Source organism: Suillus subaureus (assembly GCF_016647635.1).
Source record: "Suillus subaureus strain MN1 chromosome Unknown BJ212scaffold_2, whole genome shotgun sequence".
NCBI classification, from domain to species: domain Eukaryota; kingdom Fungi; phylum Basidiomycota; class Agaricomycetes; order Boletales; family Suillaceae; genus Suillus; species Suillus subaureus.
Genome location: NW_024538558.1, coordinates 1,738,720 through 1,765,983, shown reverse-complemented (window position 1 = coordinate 1,765,983; position 27,264 = coordinate 1,738,720). Strand labels below are relative to the sequence as shown.

At 47.7% G+C, this 27,264-nt stretch overlaps 12 protein-coding genes across 12 annotated transcripts; 4 read left to right on the top strand and 8 right to left on the bottom strand.

The window, feature by feature from the left end:
• Nucleotides 1–80: 80 nt before the first annotated feature.
• Nucleotides 81–5,542, bottom strand: BJ212DRAFT_1475420 (P-loop containing nucleoside triphosphate hydrolase protein; the record flags this gene model as incomplete). The annotated part of the gene is made up of 21 exons (XM_041339229.1): nt 81–317; nt 374–458; nt 508–762; nt 813–872; nt 924–1,074; nt 1,125–1,347; nt 1,398–1,568; nt 1,621–1,762; nt 1,813–1,891; nt 1,950–2,390; nt 2,449–2,621; nt 2,673–2,749; nt 2,802–2,819; nt 2,869–3,178; nt 3,233–3,330; nt 3,387–3,530; nt 3,583–4,736; nt 4,792–4,831; nt 4,878–5,032; nt 5,084–5,186; nt 5,249–5,542. 21 exons carry the CDS (start codon nt 5,540–5,542, stop codon nt 81–83), a joined length of 4,410 nt encoding a protein of 1,469 aa, XP_041199331.1.
• A 284-nt stretch (nt 5,543–5,826) lies between these two features.
• BJ212DRAFT_1317910 (SNF2 family N-terminal domain-containing protein) lies at nt 5,827–12,030 on the bottom strand. The gene is made up of 16 exons (XM_041334279.1): nt 11,217–12,030; nt 10,913–11,149; nt 10,048–10,863; nt 9,656–9,995; nt 9,500–9,601; nt 9,239–9,445; nt 9,003–9,184; nt 8,696–8,950; nt 8,478–8,646; nt 8,221–8,429; nt 8,004–8,165; nt 7,656–7,947; nt 7,465–7,606; nt 6,788–7,414; nt 6,504–6,735; nt 5,827–6,451 (listed from the first exon to the last, which is right to left on the bottom strand). Exons 1-16 carry the CDS (start codon nt 11,682–11,684, stop codon nt 6,038–6,040), a joined length of 4,854 nt encoding a protein of 1,617 aa, XP_041199330.1. The 5' UTR covers nt 11,685–12,030; the 3' UTR covers nt 5,827–6,037.
• Nucleotides 12,031–12,291: 261 nt separating this feature from the next.
• BJ212DRAFT_1475418 (L-Aspartase-like protein) lies at nt 12,292–14,401 on the bottom strand (the record flags this gene model as incomplete). The annotated part of the gene is made up of 13 exons (XM_041339228.1): nt 12,292–12,431; nt 12,488–12,610; nt 12,667–12,730; nt 12,783–13,061; nt 13,113–13,202; nt 13,254–13,385; nt 13,434–13,575; nt 13,628–13,731; nt 13,783–13,869; nt 13,926–14,082; nt 14,130–14,215; nt 14,266–14,313; nt 14,372–14,401. 13 exons carry the CDS (start codon nt 14,399–14,401, stop codon nt 12,292–12,294), a joined length of 1,482 nt encoding a protein of 493 aa, XP_041199329.1.
• A 604-nt stretch (nt 14,402–15,005) lies between these two features.
• BJ212DRAFT_1259462 (peroxisomal biogenesis factor) lies at nt 15,006–16,217 on the top strand (the record flags this gene model as incomplete). Its single annotated transcript, XM_041330028.1, has 7 exons — nt 15,006–15,092; nt 15,146–15,266; nt 15,313–15,455; nt 15,509–15,625; nt 15,677–15,789; nt 15,838–15,948; nt 16,004–16,217. The coding sequence occupies 7 exons, from the start codon at nt 15,006–15,008 to the stop codon at nt 16,215–16,217; spliced, it is 906 nt and encodes a 301-aa protein (XP_041199328.1).
• Nucleotides 16,218–16,434: 217 nt separating this feature from the next.
• On the bottom strand, nt 16,435–16,672 carry BJ212DRAFT_1259086 (uncharacterized protein; the record flags this gene model as incomplete). The annotated part of the gene is made up of 2 exons (XM_041329991.1): nt 16,435–16,526; nt 16,585–16,672. 2 exons carry the CDS (start codon nt 16,670–16,672, stop codon nt 16,435–16,437), a joined length of 180 nt encoding a protein of 59 aa, XP_041199327.1.
• Nucleotides 16,673–16,835: 163 nt separating this feature from the next.
• Nucleotides 16,836–18,336, top strand: BJ212DRAFT_1444066 (mitochondrial Lipoyl synthase; the record flags this gene model as incomplete). Its single annotated transcript, XM_041337912.1, has 8 exons — nt 16,836–17,044; nt 17,099–17,294; nt 17,349–17,390; nt 17,432–17,504; nt 17,557–17,614; nt 17,671–17,942; nt 17,995–18,173; nt 18,229–18,336. The coding sequence occupies 8 exons, from the start codon at nt 16,836–16,838 to the stop codon at nt 18,334–18,336; spliced, it is 1,137 nt and encodes a 378-aa protein (XP_041199326.1).
• Nucleotides 18,337–18,726: 390 nt separating this feature from the next.
• On the bottom strand, nt 18,727–19,177 carry BJ212DRAFT_1317853 (uncharacterized protein). Its single transcript, XM_041334278.1, has 2 exons — nt 19,068–19,177; nt 18,727–19,012 (listed from the first exon to the last, which is right to left on the bottom strand). The coding sequence occupies exon 2, from the start codon at nt 18,916–18,918 to the stop codon at nt 18,733–18,735; it is 186 nt and encodes a 61-aa protein (XP_041199325.1). The 5' UTR covers nt 18,919–19,012; nt 19,068–19,177; the 3' UTR covers nt 18,727–18,732.
• A 217-nt stretch (nt 19,178–19,394) lies between these two features.
• Nucleotides 19,395–20,186, bottom strand: BJ212DRAFT_1317850 (uncharacterized protein; the record flags this gene model as incomplete). The annotated part of the gene is made up of 9 exons (XM_041334277.1): nt 19,395–19,488; nt 19,545–19,603; nt 19,659–19,718; nt 19,770–19,798; nt 19,847–19,860; nt 19,920–19,948; nt 20,005–20,043; nt 20,096–20,110; nt 20,166–20,186. Coding segments are annotated over 7 exons (177 nt in total), but the record flags the coding sequence as incomplete, so codon positions are not given.
• A 1,849-nt stretch (nt 20,187–22,035) lies between these two features.
• Nucleotides 22,036–22,285, top strand: BJ212DRAFT_1259964 (ribosomal protein S28e; the record flags this gene model as incomplete). The annotated part of the gene is made up of 2 exons (XM_041330070.1): nt 22,036–22,077; nt 22,133–22,285. Coding segments are annotated over 2 exons (195 nt in total), but the record flags the coding sequence as incomplete, so codon positions are not given.
• A 408-nt stretch (nt 22,286–22,693) lies between these two features.
• On the top strand, nt 22,694–23,774 carry BJ212DRAFT_1259915 (glycosyltransferase family 8 protein; the record flags this gene model as incomplete). Its single annotated transcript, XM_041330066.1, has 4 exons — nt 22,694–22,959; nt 23,011–23,035; nt 23,088–23,230; nt 23,282–23,774. The coding sequence occupies 4 exons, from the start codon at nt 22,694–22,696 to the stop codon at nt 23,772–23,774; spliced, it is 927 nt and encodes a 308-aa protein (XP_041199322.1).
• A 57-nt stretch (nt 23,775–23,831) lies between these two features.
• Nucleotides 23,832–25,288, bottom strand: BJ212DRAFT_1444064 (O-sialoglycoprotein endopeptidase; the record flags this gene model as incomplete). Its single annotated transcript, XM_041337911.1, has 8 exons — nt 23,832–23,871; nt 23,928–24,026; nt 24,078–24,153; nt 24,206–24,471; nt 24,526–24,745; nt 24,797–24,898; nt 24,945–25,199; nt 25,249–25,288. 8 exons carry the CDS (start codon nt 25,286–25,288, stop codon nt 23,832–23,834), a joined length of 1,098 nt encoding a protein of 365 aa, XP_041199321.1.
• A 192-nt stretch (nt 25,289–25,480) lies between these two features.
• On the bottom strand, nt 25,481–27,074 carry BJ212DRAFT_1475413 (uncharacterized protein; the record flags this gene model as incomplete). The annotated part of the gene is made up of 7 exons (XM_041339227.1): nt 25,481–25,777; nt 25,833–26,103; nt 26,154–26,455; nt 26,512–26,607; nt 26,660–26,752; nt 26,813–26,866; nt 26,916–27,074. The coding sequence occupies 7 exons, from the start codon at nt 27,072–27,074 to the stop codon at nt 25,481–25,483; spliced, it is 1,272 nt and encodes a 423-aa protein (XP_041199320.1).
• Between the last annotated feature and the right edge of the window lie 190 nt (nt 27,075–27,264).

The window sequence follows — 27,264 nt, the reverse complement described above, 5'->3', positions numbered from 1 at the left end:
GCATAGGTTTTGACACAAGAGCGCAACGTGGATACATCATATTACTTAGATCTACATCAAAGCTAGGCCGATGGGGTGCATTATGGCAGTTTAATCATCAGCTTAGTACCGTCATCTCCCGTTTCCAGTTTGATTTTTCCCAAAGCTGCGGTGGCAAGTTCATACCATAACACTTGAGACTCTGACAATGGTTTACCACGGAGTTGCAGTGCAAGAATCGTGGTTAAGTGTTGGCGAAGAATCTTGAGCGCAACATTGGCTTTGGGGGCGAGCTGATATCTGATTTTCCGATCAATGGACAACATGTTAGAGTGAATCTGGGTATAATGCTATGATGTCAATGTCTCATGTTCATGTGGGACGTTGCACTAACCTTGAATTCACTCTCCCCGCATAGGAGCACAATAGCGAGATCGTCGATGGGTCCGGTCTCCCAAGCATACATCTTCTTGGAGTACCTGTAAACCTCTGTCAGTACTTGTCACCTTCATTATAATGTACGATTACATGAGTGTGAAGTAAACGAGATGGTTAACACCAAAGTCAGTGGGCTTCCTGCCAAAGTTAACGGAAGTAGGGTGAAAAGCAGCAGATTGGTTATTTGATATAGTGCGCATTTGCCTAGAGGAAGAGTCGATCGCCAGCACTTTAGGATAAAGTCCCGCAGTGAGAGCTGAGTTGATGAGAGCAATATTAGACCCATTGCTATCCAGAGGCGGCGGTATGTTCACGAAGCGCGTGCGGTTGCGACTGAAACGCGCACTGGATAGGGGCATCAGCAATGGGGAGGCGTTAGACACACTATTACATACCGGCTGAGTTCCCGAACGAAACTCCTATCAACAGTAATAAACGAAGAGTCGACCAAGAAGCTGCAACGGACTTCTAAGTCAAACACTGATCATGGATCAAAATCATCATACCCTAGAAATTGTTGACGTAACTCCTCGATCTGTTGAAGATTCTGGTGGCTAAGGAAATTAACCCGACAGAACTTGCGCACGAAACTGGGATTCTCGGATGCTCTACGCCAACTCGAAAATGCATTATGGATCGTCAAGAAGTCCGAATTATCTGAAAAGTGGACGTAAGTTCATTGTCTTATAGTGTAGTGCACAACTAACCAACGCGGAATGAACTCTTGGCACGGTCTGCTTCTTGCTCCATGCCCATTGGTACTATGAACGGGGACTTGGAGCTCAAAGCAGCAGCAACTGTTAGCGCGGGGTCCAGACATCGGAACAATACCGCGGTGAGCAAGAATTTCCCTAGATGCACGTCTGTAGGCAACATGCTCAGAAGTCTACCCATCGGAGTGATGTCCTCTGACGGTGTGAGAGCGCGGACCTAAGCGACAGATGAGAAAGGTAAACACGAGGGTTCTGGTGTCGACAAACCTCGACTAGTGCTGAGATAGCTCTTTGCACATTGACCGGCGTAGGAGGATCCAGTGCGCGGGATAACACATCCTCGATGGAGGTACCAATTTTCACCTTCATAATTTTGATACGCAGGGCGAGGTCTGATAAACTGAGCCGCATCATCTCTGGCAAAGGATGTTCTGCCAACTGAGTACAGGTTTTCAGTAAAAGAGACAACTCAGGAATGCCCAAGTCTTACCAATGTGTCATGACGAATTTTGGTGAACAAGTGGAAACATAGTCCATTCTGCACCCGTCCTGCGCGGCCTCTACGCTGAGCAGCATTACTTTTGGCAACGAATGTTTCGACCAAACGACTGAGTTGGCGCTTTTCGTCAAACCTAAGGGCAGTCGGTGATTGTTGACTTCAAGAGGGAGGGGTGGTACCGACCTCATCTCACGATGTTTGCCAGTGTCTATGACACAGGTAATGTCAGGAATAGTAATACCTGTCTCAGCGATATTGGTCGCTGCGAAGAAGTAATGAGCAATGATGTTTGGCTTCGAGGAGCAGATGCAAATAAGAACCTATAACGATTTTACGAACTCCCTGGGGAGGGACGTCAAAGACTGCGCTCTGATTATCGCTCGACAGCGTAGAATGCAACGGATATAACCAGAAGTTGTTTTCATCCCCAAATGCATGATGTTCGGTAAGAAGATCATTCATACGCCGAATTTCCCCTAAACCAGGCATAAAAATTAGAACAGCTGCTGAAAAATGATGGCTCTCTTTATCCTCAAAGCAGAGGCGTTCTAGTAGACGAACAATCAACTCGTAAGGAATCACGCGCTCATCAAGAAGATTGATGGTGTTAATCGTTTGATAGGAGTAACGCTTCTCCAGCCTCATAGACTGGCTAGAAATCTGCTGTTCACCATCGACTAGCGTCTCTTCGTCATCATTGCCGTAGACAGTGTCTTCGTCCCATTCAAACCTGTTCCTATTCTTGTGGGATTTGTTATGTACTGATGAATTATTCGAGTAAGGGAGCGTATTGCAAGAAAAGTTTAGAAACTGACTCACGATTAATCGCATAAGGTGAATTTTCCTGGATGGACCAATCTGCGTACTCTATAGCATCCTCTAAGAAGCGAATGTCCACAGGAAAGGTTCGACCTGGGACATGTAATGTGGGGCATCCGTTGAAATAATTGGACAGTTTGTCCGCGTCCACTGTGGCCGACATGAGAATGATTCTGCGATGCACTTGGTCAGTGAGCTGCGTAAGCTAGGGCGGGCGTGCTGACTTCAAATCCGACCTCTGGGAAAGAAGAGATTTCAGAACAATGAGAAGAAAGTCTGACTCAATGCTGCGTTCATGGACCTGTACAATCGGACGTATAAGAAGCTTGGGCTTTGGAGATAGCTGCACAAACCTCGTCGATAATGATGTGCTGCAGATAGCATTAGCTGCGTCTTTACCCTGATTCATGTTTCGCTCACCGTGATCTCATCAAATGCGGTACCTTGACCATTGGGGCCTGTGCCTCCCTCCAGCATACGAAGCGCGATACCATTCGTGACAAACGCCAGGCGGGTATTCCGTGTAGTATTGCTTTCTAGTCGAATCGAATATCCGACAAGCGAGCTCGAGGTTCCAACGGCACCAGCAGAGTCGCCTAGCTCACGAGAAACCCGTTGAGCAAGAGACACCGCTGATATTCGACGCGGCTCCGTGCAGTATATCTTGCAAGGGAGGCCACGAGCCAGCTGATCCTCTAGAATGAATGCAGGAACTTGTGTTGATTTGCCGCTGTAAAACCAGAGGATAAGTAAGGTGCGCCTTCAAGACGTAATGTCACTTTACCAGCCAGTCTCGCCACTGAGCACGAGGATCTGCGAATGGTCAAGAATGGATAGGATTTCATCTTTATACTTCGCAATAGGAAGCTGCTTGCGGTGATGCTACGAAGAGAGCTTAAAAATATGGATTGAACCTTCACTTCTGGAGTCCCACTTACAAGCATTTCTTGATATGCAGGTCGCATTTGTCGCGCCCTGAAGTCCGCAATGACATGATCAGAGCTGGTGTCATTGCGAGGCGGAAGCCGAACTGGTGTGGGGTCCCTGACTTCTGCAATGGCCCTCGTGTTCTTCTCCATCAACTGGAAAGCAAAGCTCAATGCGAGAAATTGGTATTCCAATGAGGAACATTACCATTGGACGAGCATCAATCTTTTTTTCAACAATGTTTCTCATATTCGCCCAGACTTGGCGATTGATCAGGTCCTCCCGTAACTTTCTGTCTATCTCAAGCTCATCCCATAAATCTCTGAAGACAGGCGGGAGTAACCGGAACGACGTATGGTTGGCTAAAGCACCGGAAGACCCGACCGCAAAGCCGTCAGTGGCAGGGAACGTAAGAGCGTGTAAAGCAAGCGTTGCGACATAGTACTCTGCCTGGATTTCAGTATGACAGGCAACATCGCGCATGTTCCACTCATCCATCTTTTTTCCCTCCCAGTTGACCGTAACACATGCGCGTTTCGCACGACTCGACCCAGAAACAATACTGTAAGTGACCGCGGCGTACCGGTCAACCTTGAAGACAAACTCGGCTAGAAGTGTCTTCGGTGTTTTACTGGACCAGTGCTTGGGCAAGACCATGTCCCGCATGCGAATCATGATCCCTCCCTCTCCAGCAATTTCGGAAGGAAGGGTATCCAAGATCTCAAGCATGCCACCGAGACCCTCCTCGTGTTGGTCAAAGATATCGGGGATGTCAGACGACGCAGGTATATCCTGTTTTTCAACACGTGGACCAGCATTGAGGGGCTTTGACACTTTCTTCTCTCGTGTTGCCGACAGCTCCGGACTCGATCCTCGTAATCTTGACTGGAGTAAAAGGACGTCAACCCTAGCACGTTCTGACCGATACTGCGTTTCTGCATCCTTTTCGTCAAAGAAGTAGTGCGACTTCAAAGCCATAAGCTTGTCTTGGAGACGCTGGACCAGTACAGGGTCATAGTGAGCCACTGGCTTGCCTCTGGTAGTAAGATCTGTTATTTGCATCTTTATACGGACGTACTCCGCGACCAGGTCATCCATATCAGGTGAACTGGATCTCGATGGAGAAGACCTCGTCGATTCGGCAGGAAGGATATCTCGAGTGTTCAGCAAGTCTACATCTGGCGCTGGCCGTTGTCTCGCCGGCACAAACACCGGAGCATTCGCATCAAGCTTTGATACAGCTGGCACTGCTGGAGAAAGTGGTAAGGGGGCGGATGACGGCAAAGGACTTCTTGGTGTCGGAGACTGAAGCTCTTTACGCTTTCTCCGAGGCACTTTCGAGTCATCAAGGTCCTCAGCCACTGTTGACACGCGAATTAGAACTACAATTATAAACTTGAACAACGGTCATCTCACCTTTCTCTTCAAGTTCGTTTTCGGAGCAGTAGATGTAAAGCTGCAAGAATGTAAGCGCTGGCTTAAGGGGTAGAGAATGGACAAACCCATTCATATGCTTCCTCCAGATCTACCCCCTGGATTGCCCTGAGGCATTCATCTACTCTCTCCTGTGAAAAGCCTAGCCTTCTCAGAACACCATAGGTAATTCCAAGTCGCGTCACTAGTTTCTCTTCCGTCTCCTCTAAAAGTTTTCTCTCGCCTGTAAAGAGAGGTAAGGCGCTTATTGTGACAACGGGTTGCACCAACTCACACTCAGGGCTCTCCCAGTATAATTTGAAGATGTGCTCTACTAGAACAGGATCGACTTGCAATGAAGGCAATGTCTTAGAGAACCGCCGGTCAACTTCGATAGCCTTGATAAAGATAGACTGATCAGCACGATTTTATATCGACTGTGACACCAAGTATCATTAACCTTGATGGTTCTGAGCGTCTCTTTCTCCGTTTTCTCCTGATACTTATCGACAAGGTTCTGCAGTGACTGTTCTTCTACTTTATCTGGGTCGAAAGAGTGGTCTTGAGGAGCATCAGATTGGACGCGAGTAGCCGTGCTGGGGTGCAACGCGTCACTTGTTGGGGCCTCTTCAGCTGTAGTATCGGTGATCGCATCATCTATATTTTGTTCGTTTTCAACCACTTTCTTCGGCACTGATGTTGTCGCGAATCCACGCGCAACTGGTTTGAGCTGCGATTTCTTTTTCTTCGCCATCTGCTCTCCCAGCAAACAATTGATCAAGCACCTCTCTTCGTCTCTCACTCAGCACGATATTGTCCTTTCAACGTTGATCGTTGTTTTTCGCAGAGATTGGGAACTTCGAGAAGATATAGGTTTGAATCGCGAATTATCAGATTCAGCAATCAAGGTTATCGGTAGAGACGAGTGAAGTGTGTACCAGGATATTAATGAAGTTTTGCTATTCAAATGAAGGTGCATGGGGGCCAGTCGATGTAGATCAATTACAAGAGCTAGGCCTCGTTGTAGTGCAAAAAGACGTGTAGTACGTGACTGACTTGTGCAATTGGATACATATCTAAGATTTCTCACGCTGATCATAGTTCCACATAAATAACACAGATTATAAGGACATGCAATAAGTAACTAAATGCCAGACCTACATTGACATACGGAGTTGAATTAATCTACAGAAGTTGGTAATGTGCGTGAACAAAGCAAAGCAAAGGTGAAAGCAACAAAGACAGAAAATCACTCAGCGTCAACAGCAGGAGTCACATCCCCCGTTCCAGGATCCTTCTTTCTACTCCCCTTTCCAGTCGTTTTTCGCGGACGTGCCGCACTAGCTTTCCGCTTCTTTCCTTTGGCTGGCACCGTTGTTCCCTCCTCTTCTTCCCCGCCCTCAGGCGGTGCAGCAGCAGCATTGTTATTGCTGGAATGGCCAAAGAAGTCATCGCCTTCTTCATTCCAAAGATCTCGCATAGTATCACCAGAAGGGCCTTGTGAAACCCCCACAGCTTGTTTTCCTGTTTTCTTCGAAGAGGATCCCGAAGTATTCGAACTATCAAGGTTTGCGAGCTGGTCATCGTTGAGGAGAAGCTGGACAATTTCGCTGGGTTTCGTGACGTCTGTGAAGTTTTTGTTGCCGACCACGATATCTTGTACCTGAAGGGACATCAGTTGAACAACCTGCACTTTAGGGATAAAAATAGCTTACATCTTTCTTGACACGAGCTAACTGAATGATACGCTCATCGATGGTGCCTTTCGTGATCAGGCGATAGACAGTCACTTGGCGCGTCTGACCAAGACGATGAGCGCGATCCATAGCCTGCGCATCGTTTGACGGATTCCAGTCGTGATCGTAGAAAATAACAGTGTCTGCTGCGGTCAGATTGATTCCGAGACCACCCGCGCGAGTACTTAGAATAAATATGAAGATGTCCGAGCTAGATAACATTGATCAGAGTCGAGGATACACAACCTAAGTCGAACACTAACCGTGTCTGCCAATCCATCACCATATCTCGTCGATCTTCCAGCTTCGATGAGCCATCGAGACGTAAATATTTGTACTGGCGATAGATCAGATATTCCTCCATAAGGTCCATCATACGAGTCATTTGGAAATATATCAAGACACGATGGTCGCCCGCCTTGAGCTCCTGAAGGAGGGCATCTAACCGAGCGAGTTTAGCAGAGTCATATATAAGTCTCTTTGCCTCTGGTATTTGTATGCTTGAAGACGGTAGCTGGTCTGAAGGCGAACTTCCGACAAGTCCTGCGGAAGACAGAGCAGGAACTAGGGTATGGTATGCCTGATCAATGGTAGGCAAATCTCGGAAGTGCTGAGGGAGACCGTAGATTGCTAACGATTCGATTGGTGCCTCCAATAATTGAACTTGATGCTCTATGAACGTCCGATCCGTGCAATAAAGAGAAATTGGAGGTGCTACAGCCGGCGGCACAAACCACTTCAAGGCCGGTCGAGCTAGATTAGATCCCTGCCAAGCTGTTAAAGATATATCGAGAAGATGTGGCAGGCCTTCTGCGGTATCCAGGCTCAAAGAGAGACGGGGGCTTATGCTGAATGGATGTGCGCAAGCATGAGCTGCAAATTCTGCTTCCCTATGAAAACGGTCAGTCGGACGTTGAAAAAATAGTCATAGTTAGCTTACGATGAGATCCCTCTGTCCTCAACAATCCTGTTTTCTTCCTCAAGAGCCCGAAGCCAATTGCGCATGAAGGAAGACACCTGAAGACCGTGGACATCACTTGGTGTGGCGTTCAGGAGTCGAAGAAATGCGAACGCAGGTGAACCTATAATATGTTACATTCAAGGGGCAGTTACTCAAGTACCATCACACACCTTCAATATCGTCGAACGTCGAACGATGTATCCACTCCGTCGACCAAATATTGAAAAGGGTACTCGTGCAGTCCGATCGCCTACGCAAACCAGACTTTTCGCAAGGGACATCTATAAGCCCGCCATCTTGGTGGAATAACGCCGGAATTTGGTACTCAATAGGGTTATGAGTCGAGTAAGGAAGGGCAATGAAATCGCCTTCACGGTTCAGCGGACCAGATTGGCCGAAGCGAGAGAATGAGAAGGGAGCTACCACGTCCGCACGTTCAAAGAGCTCGGGATGGTTACAAACCTACATTGAAGCAAGTTGGTCAGTGTTTAGGAATGATAAGACCAAATCTTACACACCTTCCGGAACTGCATCACGAGGTTCATTAGTGATCGAGCAGAATCAGCATCCCCTATGTTCGCGGCCTTCTCTAATAGATCTACCACAGATACATTCGCCAGAAGTGCACGATAGAGAGTACGTTGGCGTGATGACAGGTCAACGTAATGATCGATCTCAATCTGGGTAAGGTAAAATATGAGCGATCGCTCCTTGGTGAGTGAATTGGATATAAACCTTCTCGCTCAACTCGTTTTGAACGTGTCGTTTAACTCGCCGTAACATGAAAGGCTTCAATATCATGTGCAACCGCCGTAGTTGACGTTCATTGAGCTTGCTGCCCTTGTTCTCTGCGGCGTTCTCGATATCCTTGGAGAACCATTCGTTGAACTCGTCATGGGAGTCAAAAAGACTGGGCATGATGAAGTGAAGCAATGCCCACAGCTCTATGTGGAGATTAGTAAGTAGTGATGTTGCTGCCCTATCTCACTTGCCTTGCATTGAGTTTTGGATTGGTGTGCCCGTCAAAAGCAAACGATTGCGACATTGGAATCCGAGCAGTGTTTTCCATCGCACACTAGAGGCATTCTTGATGTTCTGAGCTTCGTCCAGAACCATATATTGCCATTTCACGCGCTGGAAGTACTGCTGGTCTTGAGTAACCTGATACAGACATTAGCCCAGCTACAAACATCATGCGATCGCAACTGACCAATTGGTAGCTTGTAATCAGGACGTGGAACGGTGCATCCTTGTCATAACTGATTTCTTTCTTGCTCCAGAACTTGCGCAAGGTGGTTCGGTCTTTGACGTTCCCCCAGTAAGGCAAGGCTTTCAGACCAGGCACAAAGCGAGTGATCTCCTGTTGCCAGTTGTGCAATGTGGAGGCTGGCGCGACAACCAAAAATGGCCCCCATATGTCGTGTACCTCAGCAAGGTACGCAAGGAGAGATATTGATTGTACGGTCTAAGGTGCAAGGAGTGTAAGGCAACTTGCGCGGTATTCTGATCAATCTCACCTTTCCGAGACCCATCTCGTCAGCGAGAATGCCATTGATACCTTGTTCGTACAACGTAGCGAGCCAATTCAGACCTTTGAGTTGGTACTCCTTCAGCTGCGCCATGAGCATCTTCGGTTGCTTGATCTTGAGTTCTCCAGTGAGTGACGTGGGATTCTGGAAGTTGAGTTCATCGGAGTCCACTGTGTGTACACCATTGTTAATATATTTAGCTTGGGCATCCAGGAAGAACTTACAGTCAACCAAGGGCGTATTCGAAATGCCTGAGAGCCCTGACTCGTCATCGTCCCTGATGTGGGCCTGAGCCTTGGCAAGTTTCAAAGCTTCGTTCGTTTTCCTATCGAGTGCAGCTTGCGTGTCAAATTGCTGAGCCCTTTGTCTGGCAAGAGCGATAGCTTCCTGAGCGTTATGCCGTGCATGTCGGTGAAGATTGGTTTGGTCCTCTGATCATAAAGTTCAGCCTCCAAATGGTCAAGACACGGATAAAGAAAACTAACCGTCATCAAAGTCAATCTCTCGAAGTACTGATGGGTCAACGTCTTCGAGAGCAGCACCCACTGGCGTCGAGGTTTCCGGAGTATCTCCTTGTACTTCAGAAGCTAGGATCTGAGTGTCAGCGAACAGCCACCACAGCACCGAAAAACAAGACTCACTCTTGAGCTTGTTACCGACGAAATGGCTATACAACTCAGTTTGACTGATCAAGAACTCAAGTTTGCGTGCTTGACGTGCCGCCTCCCTTTTCTCTTCCTCGACCTTCGCCCTGTCAATGGCCTCCTTCTGCTCGCGTTTTCGGACGTCTCTCTCTTCCCGTTCATTCTTCTTCCAGAAGACCAACATCTCGCGCATCAAGCGTTTGCCTTTTGCTTGAATGTCCTTTTGAGCTTTCGCGGTTTTCGTGAAAGGCCGACGTGCTTGGATGGATGATAGTGTGGCCAAGCGCTTGAGCTGACCTTGACGAGCCTGGTAGCCCATCGCGGCGTACTTGTACACCTGTGCAACGAGGTGAGAATGCAGACAGAACGTAATGCAAGATCTGACATACCTTAGCAATGTCTCTCCGAGCGATGTTTGTCCAAACTTTCTTCTGAGCCTCCTCCAAATTCTTCAAGCGTTTGGCCATAGCATTCTCGTCAATCTTTTTAGCACGCTTGAGAGGAGGAACGATCTCGTCTAACTCGTACACGACAGAAGTTGCAGTGAGCGCAGGCGATACAGGCCTAGATGCCGAAGGCGTGATGTCTCCAGCGACCGATGCTCCAGCGGAGCCAATACCAAGGCCCCCAAGAGTATCAGGTGGCAAAAGCTTCTTCCCGCCACCACCCCTCTTGCGACTTTTGGGTGTTGCACTCGGTACAACACTGTCTGTGCTCGCTTCCCGCAACTGACTCTGTTTACCCTTCCCTTTCGCTTTTGATGAAGCAAATTTGGAAGGGCTGATCCCGCCGATAGATCGTTCGAACTCGTCAGCGATTGAAGCAGAGTCTTTGTCGACCTTGCGCTTCTTCGCTGCAGGTTTGTTTCTGGATGAAACAGGGATCTCAAGGTCACTGCTCTCGTCTGAATCTGCACCATCTGCACCACGCTTGAGTGAGTCCTTGTGCTTCTGATTGCGACCGAGGTAAGACTCCTCAAACAACCGAGCTGCGTCTTCTGCACCAAATCTAGTCGAGCCAGGTTCGTAGTTATCCGGAGCTCCATAATCATATGCATCGGGAGGTGGGGAAGCGTGAATAGTAGACAGAAGCTCCTCCTCAACAGAAGGAGGTATCGGCGGGGGCGTTGGAGGCGGAAGGGGCATCCGTGCAATGCGGGACACATAGTGGCGTGACAGTGTCAGCGCCGTGCTGGAGTTGCGTTCCTATGATAAAATGTGAGTCAACCGACGTGAAGTCAGACATGAAACTTACCAAAACGCTGGCATCAAACCACGATTCTACCTTACGCTGGCGCAAATGTGTCTCTATGATATAGTCGCTAAGGTCACCAATCCACACTTCTTCACAGTCCGAGAGGTCGGAAGATGCCAGACGTCGTTCCTCTTCAGTTTGATGGTACTCTCGTGCAGCTGGTGCAGGATCTACCCCCTCCAGAAGAGGCGACTCGGGGCGATTTGCTTTTGCACGAGGAGGATTTCGACGAGGCGCCTAGGGGACAAGAATAGGAAGGTGAGTAAAACCGAATCGAGCTGTATGTACATCTGATGTAACTTACGCGCTTTACAATCGGAGGTTGGTAATCGGGGTCGTCATCTGGAGCTACAGCCTTTCTCCTTTTTCGTGGTGTGGATTCGTTTTCGCCTTCCTTGTAGTAAGCGCCCACGGAAGATGCGCGAGGTTCTGAAGGTGGAGGCTGGTGCTGTCCATCCCATTCACGTTGAGAATAATAGTTACCTCCTGGGCCAAGAGGAAGGATCTCTCCCTGAACATAGTCACCCGAGTATGGATCCCAACCTCCGGCACCTTGATAAGAGGATGTCTGGTAAGAATATCCACGAGGAAGTGGTGGCTGCTCCCCGAGAGGAGTTATACTCCGACGAAGAGTTTGGGGATGAGGAGACATGACTGTGGCTCGGGAGAGAGGGGACACGTCTGCTAACGAAGGATCGACGCCACCAGTACGTGAGGAAGCGGATTTTCTCGCCGGGGGTGGTTCGTCGTTGAGAATTCGGCTGAGTGACATAGAGAAACAAAGTAGCTACAAGTAAGATGCAAAGAGAGGAAGAAATAATGAGGCAGTAGCCAGCTTAAGTTTTGTAAAGACAGGTCGCCTCGTGGGACCAGGAGATTTAAAGAGAAGGACGCTGTGGCAGTCAAGCTAATGTCCGAATATTTCTTCAGAAGCTAAATAAGGGTGGTGTTGCGCTCGACGTTGACGGTGATGAGCACAAACAAAGAATTTTCGGGTGAAAAAGTGCGAGCTCGTTGTGGATGATGAGGAAGACTGTTGCTGTGCAGATTACGAGGAGAGACAAGGGAGTGCTGTGACGGGAAGTTGTACTGATTTGACGTGGTATATTTCGTTTGCGGTTGGATTTAGCATTCTTGCCTTTTTTGTATTCCCTGTTCCTTCCTTGCTGTTCTTGGCGGACGAGCTTCTCTCTCCTACATATCTATCAGATCTTCACACCACCCGCAGTATGCTACACATTCCTTATCGAACATCTGACATGAGCTGGTTACCAACTGCGTGCACCGCGGTGGACTCGGACTCGGACTCGGATTACTTTTGTCATTCCGATATAGCAGCTCCTGAATACAAATACCACGCAACAAAACCATATACCATCCTATATGTCATCCGGGTATAACATCAGCTCTGGTCGCACTTTCAAGTCAAACTCTTCAGGTGTCAGATATCCGAGGGCAACAGTTGCCTCCTTCAATGTTGTTCCTTCCTTGTGCGCTTTCTTTGCGCACTTGGCCACGTCTGCAAAGTACAATCAACTTCGGCCGGAATTGCGCGGAGTTATATTTAGCACGCACTATCATAGCCAAGGTGGCTGTTCAAAATCGTTGCAAGCATCAAACTCTCGTTCAAGAGGTGGTTGATACGCTTCTCATTAGCCTCGATGCCAACTATGCAATGCTTAGTAAAAGACCGCGAGGCTGATCAGACAAAGATCAGCAGGTCGACAGCGAGCCATTCAGTTATGAAACCTCACCATCAGAAAGAAGGCGAATGCTCTGCAGCACGTTCATGATCATGACCGGTTTAAAGACGTTGAGCTAATAGTAGACGCATTGAATAACAAATGTGCCATATATGAAATACAAATACCTCAAACTGTCCGCTGGCTCCAGCAACGCTAACAGCAGTTTGGTTGCCCATAACTTGAGCGGCGACCATTGTCACAGCCTCGCACTGCGTGGGATTAACTTTGCCAGGCATGATACTACTGCCAGGCTCGTTTTCAGGAAGGCTTAGTTCACCGAAGCCACACCGAGGGCCAGAACCAAGGAATCTAATGTCATTCGCAATCTTCATCAGGGAACACGCGATGACATTCAGAGCACCATGAGTCTCAACCAGGGCATCGTGACTGGCTAGAGCTTCGAACTGCGGATCTTCGTCAGCAGTCAGACAAACAATCGCCATAAATCGCCTTACCTTGTTAGGCGCGGTCTGGAATTTCAAGCCTGTAATGGTAGAGATCTCGGCAGCAATTTTAACGTCGAAACCCTTCTTGGTGTTCAGACCCTGCACAGCACGTGAGCATCTCTACCCTTCGCTGGATGTTAACAGGCTCACTGTGCCAACCGCAGTGCCGCCCTGAGCAAGAAGACTCAAGCGAGGAATAACATTTTGGATACGAGCAATGCCATTATCGATTTGCTGGACATATCCGCTGAATTCTTGGCCAAGCGTCAGAGGTGTGGCATCCTGATAGCGATCAGACAACATCTACATCGAAGGCCGACCTATTCATACCTGCAAGTGCGTGCGTCCGATTTTGATAATCCCGCTGAAAAGCTCAGCCTTTTTGTTAAGTGCATCCCTGAGTTGCGTTAGTGCTGGAAGCAACGAATGGTTAATTTCAGTCACAGCAGCGACGTGCATAGCTGTCGGGAAGCTACATGGCCTATGAATTCATACGATCAAACATGATCCACTCAGTAGCTCACGTGTCATTACTACTCTGGCTCATGTTAACGTGGTCATTGGGATGGACTGGTTTCTTAGACCCAAGTTCACCGCCAAGGAGTTCTATCGCACGATTCGATATGACCTGTTGACCACGCTGAGTAACGATAATTAACCAAACATTTATTGTGATCACCTCGTTTACATTCATGTTACTCTGAGTTCCACTTCCAGTTTGGAAGACAACCAAGGGGAAGTGGTCCATGAGCTTCCCAGAAATGACCTGGAGTAAAGACCAGCTGAAATCAGATATCCGAAGCTTAGTGCACAATTTCTTACATCATCAACAGCCTTTTGGATGGCTTCGCCAACCTTTGGGTCCATACCATAGCTAACATTGACGATGGATGCGGCCTTTTTCAGCACGCCGAAAGCCTTGATCAGAGGAGGCGGTAGCCGTTGCGAGGGACCACCAATATCAAAGTTTTGTAACGACCTGTGGGAAATGTTCAGTAATGTACACATCTCAGAGCTAGTACATACCGTTGTGTCTGTGCGCCCCAATAGCGATCGGCAGGGACCTGGAGCTCACCAAATGTGTCGCGCTCAGTGCGGAATGCCTGATTTGACTGACGCGATCATTATTTCCTTCCACCTCAAACTCATTGACCTAACTTACCATGACGGATGATGAGAACAGTCGTTGACGAGGAATCACATGGGGGAGCTTGGAGTATGACGAAATGAGTGGTATGTCACGTGAGAATTGAAGCGCAGAAACTTACCCGGTGGGGAAGCCGAGTGCCCGTGAACATGACTAGCAGTCTCTAGCAGTGATGAAACTGAGCACAACGAGTGGAGGGCGGAAGGTTGTGTTACCCGCAAGATCATCAGCGCAAATTCTACGCGCGGCTTTTGCCGTCCGAAATCACCCGCAACAAACCCACCGGCGGCCACGCCCTGCCACACATGAGATGAGCCTCCTACCACTACGTAGGTGACTGGCCTTCAAACGCTTCAAGGCCCAAAGTCCACGGCTAGACATCGTGGCGCCGCTTTCATCGTTCCAGAGTGATTATTATCTCTTTGCTTTACCGCGTGCCTATAAATCGGATCATCGCCGTGTCTGACATAAATCTATAAGCCGTCTATTAAGCGGCTTTGTCCATACCTTCGACGTCTTTGAAAGGACGCATGCCACGACTTCCTTGTCTTGTCTTGCTCTTGTGAAGTCTGATTCTGAAATCATATGCATGGTTGTACTTCGACGTCGTCACCGGTGATCGGGTATACGGAAGTAGCAAATCCACGTGATAATGGCAAGGTAATTACGCCGCCAGGTCTCTCATCTAAAGTCTTCCATCCACCGCACCTATTCAACCTCCCTCTTCTTGCAGGAATCATTTGTACTTTTCAGAGATGGCTACAGTCGCATCACAGGTCATTCTCCACCCTTATGTTTCTCAATCCTTGAAATTTGGATCATTCAATGTCGGCCGGGATAAGGTATGATCTCATTTTTGGGAACAGAATACTTATCGGAGCGCTTTATCCGCTAGCTCTACCGCACAGTTCAGTATTTCTCTCGGTTCCTCGCATGGTTCCTCCTCTCCCGGGGCAATAAGGTCGGAGCTGCTCGATGGACAGCTCTTAAGACTCACCTAGGGATTGGCCGTAAACGTAAGGTTTATCTGTGGTCGCATGATCATACTTGACATGTGTGCAGTCATGCGACTTGGAAAACCTGTCGAGCACCTCCAAGCCGCATTGCGTACTGCTTCATCAGCAGGTGAAGTCAGCGAACAAGTGACTAGCATTGGTCGGCAGCTTGCCTACTTCGGGTATCTTACATATGACGCAGCTGTGTGGGTAAGTCACAAGTGATCCATGAATGGTTTACAACTTCTCAAATATTTTGACAGGCTAACACCGCAAAGTTCATTGCCCTCAAGCCCAGCACTGCTGAGAAAGTCACTAAGACGTCCAACAGATTCTGGCTGGCTGGCATCTTATTTAGCATTACACATGGACTACTGAAGGTGAGACTTGTCGCTCAGCTGGGATAATCACTCTCGATTTCAATTTTCTAGGCCGGACGACTCGCTCACGACGCAAAGAAACTGCGTAACTCCGGGACTTGGGGAGAAAAGGACCTTAGCGATGAAGCTCAAGAGAAGCCAAGCAACTTGCGCTTGAAAGGTACGTTGAAATAATCAGTACTGTATCATCACTGACTCTAACATCGCCATAGCTTGCGCACGGACACACGCTACCAATTCATTATCGACCTTTTCGACATTTGGATACCCGCTTCCAACTTGGGTCTTGTCAATGTCAACGACGGGATTGTTGGCTTTGCTGGGTCAGTTGGCAGTGGTTTCGTTTATTGTGCTCGGCTGATGGATTATCATGTTCAGTTTCATTTCCTCAATCATGGGTCTTCGTGCTCAATGGCTTGCCATCAACAATGGAAAGAAAAAACTGAAATTCTTTGTAATAAAACAGTACATACTACTGTCTATACTTCTGCTAGTATTTCCTGCCTCAGGGCCTCTACGTCCCAACCTTTGTTCAATCTATGGCCACGCCACACATTCGGGCGTCCTATGGACTGAATATAACTGTGGATAGTGTAGGATGACCGTGTGTACCTGAAAGCATGCCTTGCGCTTTCGAAGGCGAAAAATACTATCAAGACATCCCATCATCATTCATCATAGAGGTGCTTGAGGCGCGTTCTGCTGGTCTCTTAATCGAAGATATTCCCTTCGAACATCATCCATGGCTGTTCGCTTGTGCTAAAAGACACATTCACTCAATGTACTGGACATCGATGCGGCGGGGCTCACTATTGTAGCATACACTCTTGTAAAGCCTTGTACTTGTCCCTGCAGGCCCATGCAACAGACAGCGTGCGTCCAGTTGCGCAGTTGGCGAATTCTGAGTGACACGAAGCCGATATAAGTGTTCTTAATTATGCCAGAATACGTGACCGAACCTTTAACTATCGGATCACATTCCGCCAACGCGCGCGCTTTAGTAGTTTTAAGGAGTGTATCCTCCTCCCTTCTGGAAAGCGCGTTCATGAAAGTTGAGTGAACCCTTCGACGACCCTGATTTGATTTCAAACGGCGAGCGCTGCCAAAATTGCCTTTTTTGTCCAGTGTGGCCGCCGCCTTCCGATTCATTGCATGACATATTCTCGCTCGATATTTATTCTAGTACTAGCTGTCCTAGGCCTCCATTACGATGTCGGCTCATTCGCTCCTCATAAACTCACTGCTCCGCCCCCGTTCCAATTGTCGACTTTCATCTCAAGTTCGGCACCTGGCAACACCGTCGGCCTCAACGCCGAAGTCAAAGTCCAGCTTCCGGGAAACGCTGGTCTCTGGACCATCACTAGACGACTTCATCTCAGGAGAACCCATAGAACATGTAGTGCTCGGGAACACCAAAGGGTGCGCATAAATTGACATATTTTTCTGGGAATAATGTTTATGCATCCACTACAGACCTCGGCTGCCTAACTTTCTAAAGACAAAGATACCCTCGGGAGCATCTTTTAACAAGATCAAGAAGGACTTAAGGGGACTCGGTCTTCATACTGTATGTGAGGAGGCGCGATGTCCTAATATTGGTGATTGCTGGGGTGGAAAAGAAGGTGCAACTGCTGAGGAGGGCAAGAGGGCAGCAACGGCTACGATCATGGTGTGCTACATGATGTTGGAATTACTGTTCAACGACTAATTTCACTCCTTTTAGTTGATGGGAGACACCTGCACTCGTGGCTGTAGATTCTGCTCCGTCAAGACTTCCCGTGCCCCACCTCCATTGGATCCCACGAGCCTGAGAATACAGCAGAGGCCATTAGTCGATGGGGGCTGGGATACATAGTGCTCACTAGTGTTGACAGAGATGGTGTGTTGACTACGAACATAACCAGATCACAGGCTAATCATTTTCCCTGCAGACCTTGTAGATGGTGGTGCACATCACTTCGCAGAGACTATTATGAAGATTAAGCAAAAGTACGCTACACGCTGACTTCGTTTTGCGCCGCTCACGAACAGGATACTCGAAACAGGGCGCCTCAGATTCTTGTGGAAGCATTAACAGGAGATTTTGCGGGCAATTTGGAAAATGTCTCTCTCGTGGCTAAGTCCGGCCTAGACGTTTATGCACACAATATCGAGACTGTGGAGGAGTTGACTCCCTTCGTGCGCGACCGCCGTGCAACTTTCCGGCAGAGTCTGAAGGTGCTTGAATACGCGAAGAAGGAAGGTGTTCGCATCACCAAGACAAGTATCATGCTTGGTGTCGGCGAGACAGAAGAGCAGGTCATGGATGCTTTACGAGGTGAGCTGAAGCGCATTTGTGTCAAGGTTATAATTGCTGGATTATTATTCAGAACTTCGCAAAATTAATGTCGATGTTGTAACCTTTGGGCAATATATGAGGCCTACGAAGCGACATATGAAGGTTGACCGATATGTGGAACCTTCTGAGTTTGACCGGTGGAAACAAATAGCTGATGACATGGGTTTCGCGTATGTGGCCAGCGGTCCTCTCGTCCGCAGTAGCTACAAGGTCAGCCATTTAGTATCTTTCATCTCGGACGATTCTTCTTACACATGGTTGCCAGGCCGGTGAATACTTTATAGAGAATATGTTGAAAGGAAAGGCCACAGAGAACAAAGTGAAGAATCTCGTTACACAAGAAGCGTCTATAAGCCATACCCAGACGACATGATCGTGCCTACGATATTGTCGTACTATTTACTCTTCATAATCCACGAGTGGATCACGTTCACTGCTATTTCCTGAATGACGTAATCCGACCACCTTACCAGCATCTAAGGATTATCCGGCATGTTTGGACTGCGAGCTATAAGGATGACATCCAAGTGACAGGAACTACTTACTGGGTGAGCTCAGGATAGTCCTATCCCTGACTCCCTTAACTGGAATTCCTAGTCAACGTGCAGGTCGTGTAGTCAATGCGCAGATATATCCACGAGAAATCTACATTCACAATTCCACTAAGTCTAGAGACAAGTATTTAGTTGAGTAGGTATTTGAGGCGTACGCTCGTCAGGGGAAAGCATGGACTCACTCTACCACCCTCAACTAACATCATACGTGGGACTCAATCTCGGGGGGCTCCAAGTTCGGCGGCGAGGTCCAACAAACACAATTCTCGAACGTCGTACTGACATGTACGCAGTTGTGGTTGGCATGGGTATCCCAGATGCTGATGATAAGGCGTGGCACGATGATTATTGGCGCGGTATACTTGAACATTAGTACGAGATTCATCACCGCCGTCTGTCATGCCTGCATTAGAACATATCTCTCTGGAATCACAGGAGATTATACCCGGAAGGTGGGCCCACAATGTCACCGTGAAGATTTGACTTGCCAAATTCCTGGCGAAATTCAATGAATACTTTCAGAGAACACAGCAAACGAAGGGAAACTTACAGGACAAAGTATATGATGTGATATCGGACAATTATTACTACATAGGTGTTAGGCTTCATTTTAAGTTCCTTCTGCTCTTTCAGGTGCTTCCTGAGGACGGCAATGGCGAGAACAACCAAGAAAATATCAAAGCATATGACGGGGATGGAAGCATATATCGCAGTCATAGGCCCGATGTGGAAGACAGCCGCGCAGTACTTGATATTGGGAGTTATTAATGTTTCTTGCACTATGCGATCAGGCATCAGCTTGCAAATAATTCAATCAAAATATAAATTCACCTGAGATTGCTGAAGGTCGACTCCATAAAAATATATCCACTGCTATATAGAGCGCGACGATAGGTAGGAACAACCCAGTAGAACATAAAGTATGATTTTGGATTTGTTGTATAGGACGTAAAGACGCCAGATGAGAATGACTGAAAATGCAAAATCGGTAAGCACAAAGGTGCGAGAATGTATGGATATGACTGACCTTCCGTCAAGCAAAAATATACAGAAAACTCCATTCCATGAACAGAAACATGCCATAACCTGATTCAATTTCATGATAAGCAAAACTAGTCTCAGTTGAATACGATGCACTCACAACTAGACAAGAGGTCAGCAGCAGATCAGCCTAGCTGTAGGACGAACTTCTGACGTACGGCTGGATCTGGGTCAACCTAAAGCTCTCTAAAGAAAGAATCGATACACTCACTGTTTCAGGCATATAAAATAGACCACCCCCTAGGGCTAGTCAGTTAATGACGGCTCAGATGGTATCACGTCACATACAGGTGGCAGAATTCCTAGACGTCAGCATCAACATACAATGTACCATCTGAAGGATACAACCACCGCGACGTACATTGCAAGGACAATACCAAAATATCGAACCTGACATAGCAACAAAAATGGGAAACCACGAAGCACTTTGGCAGGGTGGGGCTCACAACAAGGTATAGATATGTCATCACTGACCACTGTCTTTGCTGCATAGCTGGTCAGTTCCGGATCTTCATAACGTTGGGGTTGAACTCTAACCCAAACAAACGTGACCTGCGATAGTATGATCATGAGTACTCGACGATGATGAAACGACCCTCTCGTTACCCTCTTTCTCGAACTGAAGCACTAGATAATATTACGCTCAGCTGCACTGCAAGGTTCGTGAAAGCTACCGACTGTATTCATAGGATATCAGGGCCATAATTGCAACTGGAAAACGACGAAGTTCAGTACGATGATTCGTTTTCAACAACGCTGACGAACCTGATGTGTTGTTATTCCAGTCAAGAGCATATAGAGATCCGTCTAGTCCCGACATGAAACTGCGCAAATCAAATGGCGAATTCAAAGAGTGAGGGATAGGCTACTGATCAGATCACCAACGTACAATACTTATAGGGCACATCGGAATCTCGTCAACTCGTCGTAAGGCTTGCGAACTTGCGGTGCCATAATGAAAACTGTACGACATCGTGCCGAGCTTGTGGCGCCGCACTTTTCCATTTGATGTCACAAATCACTCTCCTCGATAATTCGCTACTAACGGAAAGGTCCAACGGTGATCACACGACTGACAACTTGAAGGGTCACCCTGCGTCACCGGTGGCTGTTCCTACTTCTTCAAGTTGGGCTAGATTCTGCCTGTCCGACCCTCTTGTTACGTCACTAGCATGGACAGTGCTTATCTACCCCCACATGGCTGGAAAACATCAGATGAAGGCCCATCACTATGCACACAACGTTGACAAGTAAGTGCATGATCTAGGGTCGAATCTCGAAATAAGCGAAGGGTTTGCAGGACCTTAACATGTTGACGTCCGTACGGCAAAATGATCTCTCGCATAGACATAGTTACGACGTACCCTATCTTACATTTATGAGTAACTTGACTATTTGCGGAACAGACATGACGGCCTGGCGCTCAAGGTGGGAGTGGACAGCAGGGACGACGGGAGCAGGACTAAGGAGGGAGAGGGTAGAGTCATGAGCTATGAATGCATTTGGTCCTCTGGAACAAACTACGGTGCGCTGCACCATCAGGTAAGGTAGAATCGGCCCAGCCGATCCAGTTACTCCAAGCAAGTTAAGGAACCAGGACTGAAGTTTGAACACTTGAAGCATGCCTGCACACCTCGCTCTAGCTCGACCCTGAGTTGAGCCTAAATTTTTTAGATCGCATGCCAAAAGCATACATGCGAGATCTTGTGCTGTGGTGGCGAAGTTCAACATACACAATCCTCGAACATCGTCGTGCTGAAATGTACGCAGCTTTCATTGACATGCGAATCCAAATTGCCGATGATCAGACGAGGCGTGAAAAAGAGCTCTCAGCGAGACTCCTAACGTTGGTATTAGCTAAGCCATGTAGAATCATGGGAGTACTCTATCATACCGGAATGTTAGCCCATAATGCCACGAAGAAGATTTGGATTGTCAAATTCCTAGCGGAATTCGATGAGTACTTTCAGAGAGCACACCGGAGGAAGAGGAACTCACAGGACGAAGCATATGATATGATATCGAACGACCATTAGTATTTGGCTTCATTTTAATTTCCTTTCGTTCTTTCAGGACTGCAGCTGCGAGAATAGCCAGAAAAGTATCTTAGCATATGATTGCGACTCTACAGATAACAAATATGGATACACTCACTGATTCAGCTATATACATCAGACTCCCCCCTATAACGCTAGTCAGTTAATAATGGGCCCATTAGCATATGCTTAGATACAGCAGTCATAAAGCTAAAGCCTCAAGGCCTCATGCCTCACTGCCTCAATTCAGTGTTGACATGAATTGTACAGTGTAGGGAAGGACGGAGGATGCCGTCGGAGTTTGATTGAAACTTTGTCTATCTCAAACTCTAAACATCCATCATCCACGCAAAAAGTTCGCCCATCGCTGTCGGCAGCTCCAATAAACATGGTAAGCAAGCCCTGTAGTCTCAAGCCATTCGTGCAACTCACTTTCTCTAGGACTCATCAAAAGCACCCGTCAAACTCGCTAAGGTTATCAAGGTTAATATGCATGCTAACCCCTCGCAAACCTACTCATTCTAACTTCTGGCATCAGGTTCTCGGACGCACCGGCTCTCGTGGTGGAGTCACGCAAGTCCGCGTTGAGTTCATGGATGACACTACGCGAACAATTATTCGCAATGTCAAAGGTCCTGTGCGGGAGGAGGATATCCTTGCACTTCTGGAGAGCGAGCGTGAAGCTCGGTAGGTTTTAATTTTCATGCGTCGTGCACTGAACTGAGTGTGTTTTTATGACAGCCGCTTGCGCTAAATCCCCATGTTATTCTTGCGATATGGTCTTAGTTCTCTATCATTGCACATGTACACGAATCCCTCTGCATGAGTTATACCGAACCCTCCTCCAATCCTTGTAAGGTCCCCCATCCGATTACACCGCATTTCAAGTTATAGTGACAAGGTAATTGGATATATGCGCGCAAGCTCTTTTTCGCCTAGTGCAGATTGATATAGAATGCGCTATCAAAAGATTGTAATTAAGTAGGACCGCAACATCCGACTGTCCGATTTTTCGGTAGTATTTGAATATCGATCGATCCACTGCCGTTTTGTCTTGCCTTCATCCCTCCCCTCCCTTTCTGCAATAATATCACTCGCGATGACTCGAAGGATGGCCTATGTGACTCTACTCACAAAAACCAGTTATTTACCTGGCATTCTGGTGCTCGACTGTACCCTTAGATCTGTGGATTCTGCGTTCCCTCTTGTTGTGATGGTCACTCCTACGCTCCCCCAGGATGCTCGGAGTGTTCTGGAGCGAAGAGGCATTTCCATGAGGCCTATCGAATCGCTCCGCCCTCCAGAGGGAAAGCATTCACTTTCAACTCATGATGCAAGATTCACTGATACATGGACGAAGCTGAGGTGTGTGCAAATCAGCTACGGAGCTGATGGACCACTCATTGCGAGATAAAGGGCATTTGAACTGAATGAATATGAGGTATTTAGTTCAGATTTTGCAGTGCTCATGACTTACATGGTTTTGAGCATAGCGTGTTGTTCTTATGGATGCCGATATGATCGTGATGCGCAATATGGACGAGTTATTTGATGTCGATCTCCCAAACGACTGGATAGCTGCTGCCCATGTGTGTGCTTGTAACCCACGCAAGCTACCCCACTATCCTGCTGATTGGTATGCCGTTTGACTATTTGCCATTATAATACCTCATATTAAATCTTCCAGGGTTCCCGAGAACTGCGCATATACTCCGTTGATCCACCCCGCTGGCTTGACTACTACAGTGGCCATTACAGAAGCAAGCCCACGTCCGCACACTCAGCTGAATTCCGGCATCGTGGTTCTCAACCCTTCTTTGGCTCTTGCAGAAACCGTCTGCAACCACCTTTACACTTCGCCCCTAGTGTCGACTTGGTCATTCCCAGACCAAGATCTCCTGTCAGATTTATTTAGAGGAATGTGGAAACCTCTTCCATGGTGTTATAATGCGCTCAAGACATTGATGTTAATTCACAAGCCGCTGTGGAGAGACGAGGAGATCAGATGCCTTCACTACATTTTGGCTGACAAACCCTGGCAGGCCAGGGTATCTGAAGATGATACAGGAGAGTATGCAAAGAGTCACAGGTGGTGGTGGCAGAGACTAGAGCAGCTCGGCCAAGAGATGAAAGGAGAACCTGAGGACTGGAAGCTGGTGTTGGCGAATGTTGCACAGTGATAATACAGACGGGTACTGACAATACTTTAATTGTAGAATAGATGGGGATCCAAATGTTCAAGATCGCCATGCGACATGCACTTCGTCGGTCCGGAATCTTGAATACAAACAATTATTTTCTGCAAGACTAATCCATAGTATTGAGGTACTGACCTTTGCGTACAGGTGCTCTTTGTAAGAGGCGTCTGAAATCCCATGCGGTAGCTCAGTAGACCAGCCTGAGCAATCATGATGCCGTTATCAATGCAAAAACTATGAGTTCGCGAGTAAGAAATCACGTCGTTAGTGCTTCAAAAAACTAACCGCTCATCAGTAGCAAACACCAATCCACCTCGCTCTTGTGCCATGATGCCCATCATTTCTTGCAGTCGTTCATTACCTTCAGGTAGATCAATAAGGTTGGCCATGACGGGTGGGAACAGATATCTTACAGCCAACTCCTCCGACGATGAGCACCTCCCTGCTCCCAATATGAGCCATCGCTCGTTCCGTGATTTCAACAAGCATGGAAAACACCGTTTCTTGAAGGGAGAAACAGAGATCCGCAGGCGTGATAATGTCTTCTGACTCTTCGCAAGGTGAGCCCTGAGCCCGGTACCGACGATCAGATGTGTAAGCTTCGATGGAAGTCAGTATGCCAGACAAGCTAACATCCATCCCCTTGGTTGTGTAAGGCAACGGGACAAGTCGTTTCCCCCTGAGTGCACGCCAGGTCAACAAAAATACCACGAACAGAAATAAGACAAAATACTTCTTCGCCTCTTGTTCGATGTTATATCCTGGACTTGGGTCGTTGCTCAGGTTGATTACCCTGGCAAACCTGTCGAGGCAGTTTCCAACAGCTATATCGAGTGTTTCTCCAAAGATCCGGTAGCATTGCCGTGAATACGCGATGACCTGTGTGTTGCCACCAGATACGTATAATACCACTGGGTTCTGAGCTCCAGTGACTTGCCGTCCCATTTCGATATCTGTTTCGACAATATCAATGGAAGTTGCAAACCGTGATTGGAGATACCTACGTCCGACACAATGATTGACACCGACAAGGGGCTTCTCGTACAACAATGAGAGGGTGCGAGCAACTAGAGCAACAGACTGCAAAGGTGCACCCATACCGGGACCTGGAGGAACATTTAAACACGAGACTCCACGAAGGATCCAGCTAACCTTTGGTATAACATATACAGTCGAGGTCGTGCATCGTAATGTTTGCTTTTGCAACTGCATCTTTAATCACCGTTAATGCCCACTCTCGATGGTGCTGAGCAGTATCTCGGGGAAGAAATCCCTCCCCAGGTGGTGTAATGTAGGTGTGCCTAACGTTTGAGAGCACTTCGGTCGATCCATCGACAGCATGTTTGATGACTCCTGCGCCGAGTTTGTTAGCTGAACCCTCTAGTCCTAGTGCGATGTATGCCCTGCCTGACGAAGCCGGTGAGTGTTGTTCGCTACGAAACACCTTAATCTCAACTTGGATTCTTGAGCGGAGACTCGCGACGACGGCCTGGCATTGTTCGAGATCTCTGTCTAGTTCTCGTGCTTCAACGTTTGACAAAGGCACGGTTACAGTAAAATGAAATCGAAGCTATGATACAATGTTATTAGGCCTTGTGGACTAGAGTATGTAGTAGTAGTAGTAGTCGTCGCTCAGTTGATCGTGATGCGAATTATGTAAGGTATCTAGGTCACCCTAAGAGTCGCTATCAGTCCACAGAGAACTCGTCAACATTAATGGTCTCTTCAATACGGGGGCGTTTTTGTGACGAGCGCATAACAGCTGATTCCTGTTTAATCGAACGCTGAGATGACAAGGAGTTCGTGTTGTTCTGTTCCATTTTTTGCGCCTTCAGTTTCTTGTAGAGGTCTTCCTTGAAATCAAGACATGTCAACTTGACGCAGGGAACGCGAAGTTCACCACGCTCATAAGCAGCATTTATGCCCTCGACAGAACGTGAGTCTTTTGCTTTTCGCTGTGTAGTTTCGCAATACTTGGATCGAACCTATGGACCAAAATCAAGGGATGACTCGGATATCTTTGAGGCTAAGCATACTTACTTTCTCTGGGAGCGTCAGCCATTCTTCAACGGTCAAGGGTTCAACACGATGGACCCGATACCGGCCCATAAGTCTGTAGTTGGTTTTTGCAACCCCAACGAAGAGTTCATGTACTTCTGGCTGAAGAAATTTGTGAATCTCTTCCCCTAAGCCAACGAACATATAACCAGCCATGCCAGGACTTGTTGGACACCAAGGATTCTCCCATAAGTTCGGGCAAAGGTAGCTTGTTATACCAAATTTTAGTGCTAGAGGCTTTGGCGCTGCAATGCTGAAGAGTTCATAAGCTGATACTATCAAATACATCAGTCGAGAGCCTACTTTGAAATGAGAGATTGTGACCCTCCCCCAATGTGTATTGAGATAAATGGTCGGGTGAAACATACAGTCCCACTATCTGGAAGATCGGGAATTATTTGCGGGACATTTTCAATAGCTCTCTTTCGAGGAGGCGGTAACCGAGAGGGTGGATGTACTACAACAATATCTGCTGATGTATCTCTCTCTTCCTTCAAGTTTCGCTCGCGAGATGGCCCAGCCGTCAAGGGGCCCCGTACGACTGGTAAATTCATGTCATTGGGGGTGGTACGGGGAGTTGGGAGAGGATTCGTGTTCACGCCAATCTGGATGGAGTGTCAGTTGGTGTGGCATGATATATATTAGCCAAAAATGATCCTACATCCACGCGTACAATCTGTGCAGCTGCCTGAAGCTCATGCGCCAAGGTATTCTTTTCTTGGTCTAACTGATGAAGCCGTTGTTCCAGTGTATTAGCCTGAAAACACGTGTTAGGCCGCATCGAGTCGATGAGTTAGTTTCGAAATCACCCTCTGCTGCTGCGTAGTAACATCCATCTTGGTCACTTCTAATAATTCACGTAACACATCGTGATCTTTCGTTGCGAGCCGTAGTGCTGCATTCTGACAACGCGTCAGTACATAGAATATTCTAGCAATTGCATCAATGTGCACTCGACGTACCGCGTTCTGCAGTTGCATCATGTCAAGCTCGAGTTTCGCATTTCTGATACGAAGCTGTGAGTAATTAGGCGAGGGGAACGTCAAGGAGATCGCGTCTACGTACCTCATCATTTTCATTTTGCTTCAATGCATTCAGCCGGTCGCGTTCGGTCAGTGCCTCTTGTAAATTTGTGAGTCTCCCGTGCAGGGCAGTAGCTTCCTTTTTTGCCCCAACCAATTGCCCCAGAGTTTCGATGAGGTACTCGTTACCATCGTGTGCCATCCCAGGTTGTCGATCGGTTATCGGGAGGAAAAACGACACGGGGATTTACATCAGCAAATGTGACTTGATTCGAAAGCGCTCACACGACGCTCATAAAATGCTCGTGTGCATATACTTTTTAGTTAGCTCAGGTCAGCGTCCGTAACGTCCGTTTTTGGTTAAGTTAGACCCTGACTCAACTTAAGAGATG

Coding starts and splice junctions, on each gene's coding strand:
- BJ212DRAFT_1317910 (XM_041334279.1), bottom strand. CDS start 11,684: ATGTCACTCAGCCGAATTCTCAACGACGAACCACCCCCGGCGAGAAAA. Junction 8,430..8,477: donor AATCCAAAACTCAATGCAAG/GCAAGTGAGATA, acceptor ATCTCCACATAG/AGCTGTGGGCATTGCTTCAC. Junction 7,415..7,464: donor GAGGACAGAGGGATCTCATC/GTAAGCTAACTA, acceptor CCGTTTTCATAG/GGAAGCAGAATTTGCAGCTC.
- BJ212DRAFT_1317853 (XM_041334278.1), bottom strand. CDS start 18,918: ATGACAGACGGCGGTGATGAATCTCGTACTAATGTTCAAGTATACCGC.